The following is a 10,510-nucleotide window of genomic DNA, read 5'->3' as shown; positions in this document are numbered from 1 at the left end:
ACTGTAGTGTAGTGAAACTAAGGTAAGTAGGTTCTGTGATGTTAACGTATTGACCATTCAGCTGAACATGGTTCAGTTATTTTCTGTTTCATTACTTGAGAGTTGTTGCTGTTGGACCATTTGCAGTGTGTGTGTGTGTGTGTGTGTGTGTGTGTGTGTGTGTGTGTGTGTGTGTGTGTGTGTGTGTGTGTGTGTGTGTGTGTGTGTGTGTGTGTGTGTGTGTGTGTGTGTGTGTGTGTGTGTGTGTGTGTGTGTGTGTGTGCTGGCCATCTGTTTCCTGGTGTGCTAGCGCTGCATACAGCCTTAAGTCTCAGCGTTTTAGTTTGTTACATAAGAGTCATACTGGCACAGGGATAAACCTGGTGAGCTGAGAAATATTTAAGAGGGGAGAGGAGGGAGAGGAGAGGAGACGAGAGGAGAGGAGACGAGAGGGAGAGGAGAGGAAAGGGGAGGAGAGGAGAGGAAAGAGGGGGAGGTGAGGGAGAGGGAGAGGAGAGGAGAGGAAAGGGGGAGGAGAGGAGAGGAGAGGAGAGGAGGCTGCAGCTCATTCATAATGTGCTACACCCAGTGGGACACACAACCACACAAGTGTTGTGACATTGTCGTGTCCTTGGTTGTGATTGCAGATGACCCAGAGAGCTTCAGGCAGGTGGATGGTACCCCTCTAACGGCTGAAGACATCGTCCAGAAGATCGCTACTAAGATATATGAGGAGGACGACAGAGGTGTATTTGACAGGATCGTCTCCAAGCTGCTCAGACTGGGCCTGGTAGGTCCAGCTGTCTGGTAAAAACACAACACAGAAATGGCTCCCAAATGGAATTGGAATGACATTTTTTTGTTTACTGCTTGAATTGACTGAATAAAACATTTAATGATCACAATCCTGATGGACACTATGCAAGTCAGGGACAGACTGGGACCATAAATCTGCCTGGGCATTACTAACACAGCACATTGTTTCCCTCAAGGCCCCCATTATTAGTCAAATAATAATTATGCCAAAAGAAAACCCAATTTAGATGGATGAGCCCAACTGGTATATCCTGAACTTTCCTATGTCCAGCCTGTTTCTGGTGTTTGTGTGTAGTTGTGTGAGTCAGAGACCGTGATTAACAGTTCACAGTGGGGTTGATTCATGGAATTCCCCTCTTATAGTGAGTGATGCACTTACCTTTTTTTCTCTCTCTCTCTCTCTTTCTTTCTTTCTTTCTTTCTTTCTTTCTTTCTTTCTTTCTTTCTTTCTTTCTTTCTCTCTCTCCCTCTCTCTCTCTCTCTTCTCTCCCCCCTCTCTCTCTCTGTCTCTCTCTCTTTCCCTCTCCCTCTCCTCTCTCTCTCTCTTTCTCCCCCCCTCTCTCTCTGTCTCTGTCTCTCTCTCTTTTTCTCTCTCCCTCTCTCTCTCTGTCTCTCTCTGTGTGTCTCTCTCTTTCTCCCCCCTCTCTCTTTCCCTCTCTCTCTCTCTCTTTTCTCTCTCTCTCTCTCCCCCCCTCTCTCTCTCTCTCTCTCTGTCTCTCTCTTTCTCTGTCTCTCTCTGTGTCTCTCTCTCTCTCTCTCTCTCTCTCTCTCTCTCTCTCTCTCTCTCTCTCTTTATCTCCCACTCTCTACCTCTCTCTCTTTTTCCCTCTCTCTCTTTATCTCTCTCACTCTCTCTCCGCTTCGCTCTCTCTTTCCCTCTCTCTCTCTCACTCTCTCTCTCTCTCTCTCTCTCTCTATCCCTCCCTCCCTCTCACCCTCCGCCCCTCCACTAGATTACAGACAGCCAGGCAGACAGTCTGGAGTACGAGGTAGCCGAGGCTCTTCAGGACCTCATCACTAAGAACGCAAAGAACAATGAGATCGAGGACCTGGGAGAGGACTATCCCGTGACCCGGGGTGACCAGGATGACCAGAATCCCGACGCTAGCATGGTACAATCTGGGATAAGGCTAAATTCAATTACATTTAACATTTGAGAATTTTTGGATTCTTAGCATGAAAATCTCTGCATGCCTCCCATCAGACACTGCTGTGATGAGGATGATGGTGATGACGATGGTGACGATGACAGTGGTGATGATGGTGATGATGATGTCTCACTCTCTTCCTCTCTCCTCCCAGGATGTTACTGGTTCCCCCAACCGTCGGTACGATGAAGAAGATGATGATGAAGATCAGGCGGCCATTGATGACGACGTGGACAGAGGAGAGGGGGATGACACAGTGGATAACACCTGGGATAGAGAGAGTGAGGGAGAAGGGGAGGAGGAGGAGAGGAGTGAGGGAGTGAGAGATGAGGGAAACGAGTTGAGCCCAGAGGATGGTCTTCAGGACCTTCAGTACTTCCCCAACTTCTACCGTCTGCTAAAGAGTCTAGACTCAGGTAGGAATACACACACACACACATGCGCACAAGTATACACACACACACACACACACACACACACACACACACACACACACACATACACACACACATACACACACACGCGCACACATATGCACACACACACACACACACACATACACACATACATATATACAGTGCCTTGCGAAAGTATTCGGCCCCCTTGAACTTTGCGACCTTTTGCCACATTTCAGGCTTCAAACATAAAGATATAAAACTGTATTTTTTTGTGAAGAATCAACAACAAGTGGGACACAATCATGAAGTGGAACGACATTTTTTAACAAATCAAAAACTGAAAAATTGGGCGTGCAAAATTATTCAGCCCCCTTAAGTTAATACTTTGTAGCGCCACCTTTTGCTGCGATTACAGCTGTAAGTCGCTTGGGGTATGTTGATTCTTCACAAAAAAATACAGTTTTATATCTTTATGTTTGAAGCCTGAAATGTGGCAAAAGGTCGCAAAGTTCAAGGGGGCCGAATACTTTCGCAAGGCACTGTATATACACACACATACATACGCACACACATACACACATACACACACACATGCACACACATTCAAACACACACATACACATGCACACACTCGCATACACACACACGCATGCACATGCACATGCACACACACACAAACATATCCAAGCATGCAAGCTCTCTCTCTCTCTCTCTCTCACACACACACACACACACACACACACACACACACACACACACACACACACACACACACACACACACACACACACACACACACCACATGCACACACAAACAAATAAACACCTGTGTGTGTGCGTGTGTGTGATGTTTCCAGAGCAAGACGCCCAGGAGAGAGAGACTCTGATCACTATCATGAAGACTCTGATTGACTTTGTCAAGATGATGGTGAAATATGGAACCATCACACCTGAAGAGGGAGTCTCCTACCTTGGTAAGACACACAGTTTATTATCTATATAATAACATGTATATTAAACTACCTTGGTAAGACACACAGTTTATTATCTATATAATAACATGTATATTAAACTACCTTGGTAAGACACACAGTTTATTATCTATATAATAACATGTATATACTACCTTGGTAAGACACAGTTTATTATCTATATAATAACATGTATATACTACCTTGGTAAGACACACAGTTTATTATCTATATAATAACATGTATATGTATATATAACATGTATATTCTACCTTGGTAAGACACAGTTTATTATCTATATAATAACATGTATATACTACCTTGGTAAGACACACAGTTTATTATCTATATAATAACATGTATATTAAACTACCTTGGTAAGACACAGTTTATTATCTATATAATAACATGTATATACTACCTTGGTAAGACACACAGTTTATTATCTATATAATAACATGTATATTAAACTACCTTGGTAAGACACAGATTATTATCTATATAATAACATGTATATACTACCTTGGTAAGACACACAGTTTATTATCTATATAATAACATGTATATACTACCTTGGTAAGACACATTTTATTATCTATATAATAACATGTATATTAAACTACCTTGGTAAGACACAGTTTATTATCTATATAATAACATGTATATTAAACTACCTTGGTAAGACACAGTTTATTATCTATATAATAACATGTATATACTACCTTGGTAAGACAGTTTATTGTCTATATTATAACATGTATATTCTACCTTGGTAAGACACATTTTATATAATCTATATATAACATGTATATTCTACCTTGGTAAGACACACATTTTATGATCTATATTATAACATGTATCTATAAGACACAGTTTATTATCTATATACTGGTGGTATATACTACCTTGGTAAGACAGTTTATTGTCTATATAATAACATGTATATACTACCAGGACACATTTTATGATCTGGTGGTAACATGTATAGTGGTAAGACACATTTTATTATCTATATTATAACACGTATATACTGTGGTAAGACACAGTTTATTATCGTACAGTTTATATCCAGGATGTGTGGTGTGGTGTGCGTGTGCGTGTGTGTGTGTGTGTGTGTGTGTGTGTGTGTGTGTGTGTGTGTGTGTGTGTGTGTGCGTGCCCCACCACAATAACAGCTCCTGACCAGCCAGTTCCTATTCCTATTGACTTCCTGCTGAGAACCTCACACAGCACCAACATCACCAATACTCAGATACCACCTCATTTACTGTCATCACAAGATTTATGGAGACCCCTTTACATTCATTACACCGCTAATGTTCGTTAGAAAATCACCAGTTATGTGTTGAGATCTCCAGCTATATATGGCTCTACTTTACCCTGGTGCGTCATGTTGCGATGTATCTACATGTGTTGCTATGGAGTGACATGTCCTTGTCATATCCTTCCACTTGATTGACTTCATGGTGGCTCAGTAACTAGTGTCGTTTAGACAATAGGACAAAGATAACACACAACGATAATAACGACTAAATTGAATACATGACATAATAGACAGGGGTTTTCTTGGCAACCCCGACGACGTTACGTTTAGGTTCCGTGGAGACGTGGGGATGGAATTCCGGGTTGCCAGGCAACGGGCCATTGTGTCCTCAGTGACCCGTGATTGTGGATAGGGATGAGTCACCTCTATTACACACAACTGATCTGCCTTAGGGAGATAAGGGATAGAGAGAGAGATAGTGAGAGAGCGAGAAAGATAGAGATAGAGGGAGGGAGGGGATAAATGTCACAAACAGCAGGACATGGGGGCTGTGACACAGCGTCATCTCTACAGTAGAGAGGAGGGAGAGGATGGAAGTGAAAGAGACAATGAGAAAGCTCTCTGAACTGGCCATTTCACAGAACAGCACAGCTGTCTTCAGTATCAACTCGACAGTTCAGCTGGATCCTAGACATGCAGAATCTGTTCAAAACATGAATCAGAACTCTCATAGTATAATGAGTGGTGTTCTGGAATCAGAACCCTCATAGTATAATGAGTGGTGTTCTGGAATCAGGACCTTCATAGTATAATGAGTGGTGTTCTGGAATCAGAACCCTCGTAGTATAATGAGTGGTGTTCTGGAATCAGAACCCTCGTAGTATAATGAGTGGTGTTCTGGAATCAGAACCCTCATAGTATAATGAGTGGTGTTCTGGAATCAGAACCCTCATAGTATAATGAGTGGTGTTCTGGAATCAGAACCCTCATAGTATAATGAGTGGTGTTCTGGAATCAGAACCCTCATAGTATAATGAGTGGTGTTCCTCAATGAAAAAGAGGAAAGAGAGAGGAGATGGTAGAGAAAGGGGAGTGTAGAAGAGATAGGAAAGAAAGAGAGGAACAGAAATAGATAATCTAGTAAATAATGGGTAGTGCTGTGGAAAAGAGGCGAGAGGTAGAGCAGGGGAGAGATCGAAGGAAGGAAAAAGTGGAACATATAATTAGAGAATATAGATTGTATACTGAATGAGTGGTGTTGTGGAGACCTGTCTAACCTCTATATGTCTATGCTCCTGTAGAAAACCTGGATGCTATGATCGCTCTGCAGACCAAGAATAAGCTGGGGAAAACACTGGGGATCCCTGGCATCATCCCTCCTACAGGTAAATATCACCCAGTCAGTGGGGATCCCTGGCATCATCCCTCCTACAGGTAAATATCACCCAGTCAGTGGGGATCCCTGGCATCATCCCTCATCCCTCCTACAGGTAAATATCAGTGGGGACCCAGTCACCCAGTGGGGATCCCTGGCATCATCCCTCCTACAGGTAGTCAGTGGGGAATCATCACCCAGTCAGTGGGGATCCCTGGCATCATCCCTCCTACAGGTAAATATCACCCAGTCAGTGGGGATCCCTGGCATCATCCCTCCTACAGGTAAATATCACCCAGTCAGTGGGGATCCCTGGCATCATCCCTCCTACAGGTAAATATCACCCAGTCAGTGGGGATCCCTGGCATCATCCCTCCTACAGGTAAATATCACCCAGTCAGTGGGGATCCCTGGCATCATCCCTCCTACAGGTAAATATCACCCAGTCAGTGGGGATCCCTGGCATCATCCCTCCTACAGGTAAATATCACCCAGTCAGTGGGGATCCCTGGCATCATCCCTCCTACAGGTAAATATCACCCAGTCAGTGGGGATCCCTGGCATCATCCCTCCTACAGGTAAATATCACCCAGTCAGTGGGGATCCCTGGCATCATCCCTCCTACAGGTAAATATCACCCAGTCAGTGGGGATCCCTGGCATCATCCCTCCTACAGGTAAATATCACCCAGTCAGTGGGGATCCCTGGCATCATCCCTCCTACAGGTAAATATCACCCAGTCACTATGGAGTGACCTGTCCTTTTCATATCATTCCACCTGATTGACCTTGCGGTGGCTCTGTGACTAGTGTCAGGTAAATCTACAGTCGCTGTACTTTTCATTATTCCCTTCTGGATGTGTTTATTTTTATGGATGGTTATGGTAAAGGTAAATGTATGGTTAAGGTACTTTGCTCAGACAGGTCGTGTAATACTGAACTTCCCCTTTAAGGGTTGGGTGTTGGTGGGTGTGGTGTTGTTGAGTGTGGTGTGGTTGGGTTGGGTGTGGTGTGGTTGGGTTGGGTGTGGTGGGGTTGGGTGTTGTTGGGTTGGGTGTGGTGTGGTGGGGTTGGGTTGGGTGTGGTGGGTTCGGGTTGGGTTGGGTGTGGTGTGGTGGGGTTAGGTTAGGTTGGGTGGGATTAGGTTGGGTTGGGTGTGGTTGGGTGTGGTGGGGTTACGTTAGGTTTGGTTGGGTGTGGTGTGGTTGTGTTGGGTGTGGTTGGGTTGGGTTGGGTATGGTGGGGTTAGGTTGGGTTGGGTGTGGTTGGGTTGGGTGTAGTGGGATGGGGTCGAGTTGAGTCGGGTTCAGTCGGGTTGAGTTTGGTTGGTGGTAACTGTCTGTTGTTGTGCCTGTGTTGCAGGGAAGACCCCAGAGGACGATGACAACACCAAGGCAGAGGCGGCCAAGATGCAGAAGGAATATGAGAACCTGAAAGACTCAACCAAGGAAGAAGCGCCGTCCACTGAGACCAGAGGCCAGTTCAAGAAGGATTCTGTTTGCAGCGAACATGTTACCAGAGTAACAATTTCAGTTGAACAATTTTAATGAACATTTCAAAATGTTATCTCCCTCTCTATTATAGATCACCCAGGCAAGTCTGAGATCTACTTGGAAGCCATCAGGAAGAACATTGAGTGGCTGAAGAAACACAACAAAGATGAGGGCAGAGACGGTAAGACAACTATATATATATAACCCTCCCCTAGAAAGAGAGAGAGAAAGAGAAAGAAAGAAAGAGTAAGTGCATCACTCACTATAATACGAGGGGAATTCCATGAATCAATTCCATGAATCAACCCCACTGTGAACTGTTAATCACGGTCTCTGACTCACACAACTACACACAAACACCAGAAACAGGCTGGACATTATGCTGTACGTAGAGTCTGTCTGGAGAATCTATACAATCTCTGTAGGACCCAAACAGTCCCTTTGTTCAGTGTACAGTTTCAGCTAACGTTCCAACATTAGTACACACTCACACACACATACACACACACACACACACACTCACACACACACACACACACACACACCCGCCCGCCCCTCCTACTGCAAACTGTGTCTGGTCACAGATAAGTCTGTAGCGACACACTGAAGAATAGTTCAATTAAAGTCTGCTTTGTCCAGCTGGATTTGCAATTAAAATAAGCTTGGTGGGTGATGCGTTACCCCCACACCTCATGAATATGGATAAGGCTTGGCATGCATCCCAAATGGCACATTATTCCCTATATAGTGCACTATTGGCACTACCCTATGGGCCCTGGTCAAAAGTAGTGCATTCCATAGGGACTAGAATGCCATTTGGAACTGGGACACAGACTTGATGAGTCTGCTGCCCTAATTACTGTGATGTGTGTGTGTGCATGTGTGCGTGTGTGTGTATCTACTCCCAGTTACCCTCATCAACCCTCACAGCAGAGGACCCAGACCAGAACATTTCCTGGTTATGACACTGCAACTATCAGCCATTGTTTCATTTACTTAATGTAATACTGTAGACATCCACTGGTCAATAAGAGTGGAGCAGATTCGGTCAGCCAAGTGTTCCGTCAGTTCCCATTGGTGGTTCATTGAGTAGAAGACTATGAAATGTTAATGAGGGTAGTCTATGCATTGGTATGAGACCAGCCCAGTCCAACTGTCTGGTGTGGATGACCACTGGGACCTCCTAAATAACCAATCAACTGTCTATTGTACAGCCATAAAGACAGACACTTAGATATAGTTTGTTGTTATATTGGAGGTATAATTAGTTATAGATATGTTTAGGATATTCTTATGGTGAGTGTATTTTCTCTCTCCTGAGTGTACTGTCAAGGGACCGTATTTATCAATCACCTAAGAGTAGGAGTTCTGATTAGGGATCAGTTCTGCCTGTTAGATCACAAAGAATACGATTACATGGACAGGGAAAAAGTACTCCCACCCTGAGACGCTTGATACATCTCCTCTCTATATATACAGTATACTCTCTTCTTTTGGCTGTGTGTCTTTGCAGGTCCTTCTCTCTCTTTTTCTCTCTCCTCTATCCTATCTCTGTCTCTGTTTCTGTTTCTGTCTCTGTCTCTGTCTCTCTCTCTCTCTCTTTCTCTCTCTCTCTCCTCTCTCATCTATCCTATCTCTGTCTCTGTTTCTGTCTCTGTCTCTCTCTCTCTCTCTCTTTCTCTCTCTCTCCTCTATCCTCCTTCTCCTCTGTTATTTTGGCTGTGTGTGTTTAGTGCAGGTCCTCCCTCTCTCCTCTCTCTCTCCTCTCTCTTCTCTCTCTTCACTCTCTCTCTCCACTCCTCTCTCTCCTCTCTCTCCTCTATCCTCTCTCCTATCTACCCTGTCTCTTCTCTCTCCTCTCTCTTCTCACTCCTCTCTCTCCTCTCAGTGAGACTGAAATAGCTGCATTTTGGAGCTGCCTTACTCAACAAAAATGTACCAAAACAACAATACAATGGGAAAGTGACAATACATGGGAAAGTAACAGTGTATGCTTTATTAGATCAAGCGATTAAAAAATATATATATGTTACCCCCCTTTTCTCCCCAATCTTGTCTCATCACTGCAACTCCCCAACAGGCTCGGAAGGTGAATGTCGAGTCATGCGTCCTCTGAAACTTAACGCGCCAAACTACACTTCTTAACACCCGCCCCCTTAACCTGGAAGCCAGCCGCACCAATGTGTCGGAGGCAACACCGTTCAACTGACGACTGAGGTCAGCCTGCAGGTGCCTGACCCACCACAAGGAGTCGCTAGAGTGCGATGAGCCAAGTAAAGCCCCCCCCAGCCAAACCCTCCCCTAACCCGGATGACGCTGGGCCAATTGTGCACCGCCCCATGGGACTCCCGATCACAGCCGGTTGTGATATAACTTGAATCCGGGTCTGTAGTGACGCATCTAGCACTGCGATGCAGTGCCTTAGACTGCCTCGCCAGTCAGGAGGCCCATAAAATTGTTTTCTAACTGATATGATGCAGTTTATTGTTGTGACATGAAATAACAGAATTGCATGAAAATCTCCGTTATTTTGGTGGGGCCTCGTCCACCTGCCCTACGTAGGGCATTGCCACTGTTTGTGTGTGAAGTGCAGGTCTCCTCTCTGTACTCATTGTGGTTGATTAGTATGCCAGTCAGGCAGTCCGGTGGGTGTCTGGGAAGAGAGGGGCCTCTCGTCCTTACTGATGGCAGAGAGGAGACATCTGATGGGGAGGTAATAGAGAGAGTCAGGGCCCTGTCAACATGGAGCTACTCATAGAGGAAAACACACTACCACACACACAGTAGGAAACAGGTTCCACTTCCTGTTTGAGTATGCCAGTGAGCTTTCCTCAGGTACTGACCCTGTTGGGTTATTCACCAGAAGATCTATTCACCCAGATATGATCACTTATGGAAATGAGATGTGAAGTCACTCAAAAGTCCCGTGAACAGTTTGTAATGTGTAGGGAACGGTTTGTAATGTGTAGGGAACGGTTTGTAATGTGTAGGGAACAGTTTGTAATGTGTAGGGAACAGTTTTTGTAATGTGTAGGGAACGGATTGTAATGTGTAGGGAACGGATTGT

The 10,510-nt window shown here is 44.7% G+C and overlaps 1 protein-coding gene across 1 annotated transcript in view; it reads left to right on the top strand.

Moving 5' to 3' along the window:
* The first annotated feature begins 528 nt into the window (after window positions 1-528).
* Window positions 529-10,510, top strand: part of scg3 (secretogranin III) — a 16,808-nt gene continuing 6,826 nt past the window's right edge. The window contains exons 1-7 of the mRNA XM_064989882.1: window positions 529-769; window positions 1,749-1,907; window positions 2,098-2,359; window positions 3,199-3,315; window positions 5,878-5,961; window positions 7,313-7,426; window positions 7,535-7,624. Of these exons, the coding sequence (XP_064845954.1) occupies window positions 554-769; window positions 1,749-1,907; window positions 2,098-2,359; window positions 3,199-3,315; window positions 5,878-5,961; window positions 7,313-7,426; window positions 7,535-7,624 (1,042 nt within the window). The 5' untranslated portion in view covers window positions 529-553. The remainder of the gene's footprint in view (window positions 770-1,748; window positions 1,908-2,097; window positions 2,360-3,198; window positions 3,316-5,877; window positions 5,962-7,312; window positions 7,427-7,534; window positions 7,625-10,510) is intronic.

Source organism: Oncorhynchus masou, chromosome 2, assembly GCF_036934945.1.
Source record: "Oncorhynchus masou masou isolate Uvic2021 chromosome 2, UVic_Omas_1.1, whole genome shotgun sequence".
Lineage (NCBI taxonomy): Eukaryota > Metazoa > Chordata > Actinopteri > Salmoniformes > Salmonidae > Oncorhynchus > Oncorhynchus masou.
This window is presented reverse-complemented; position numbering and strand designations above follow the sequence as displayed.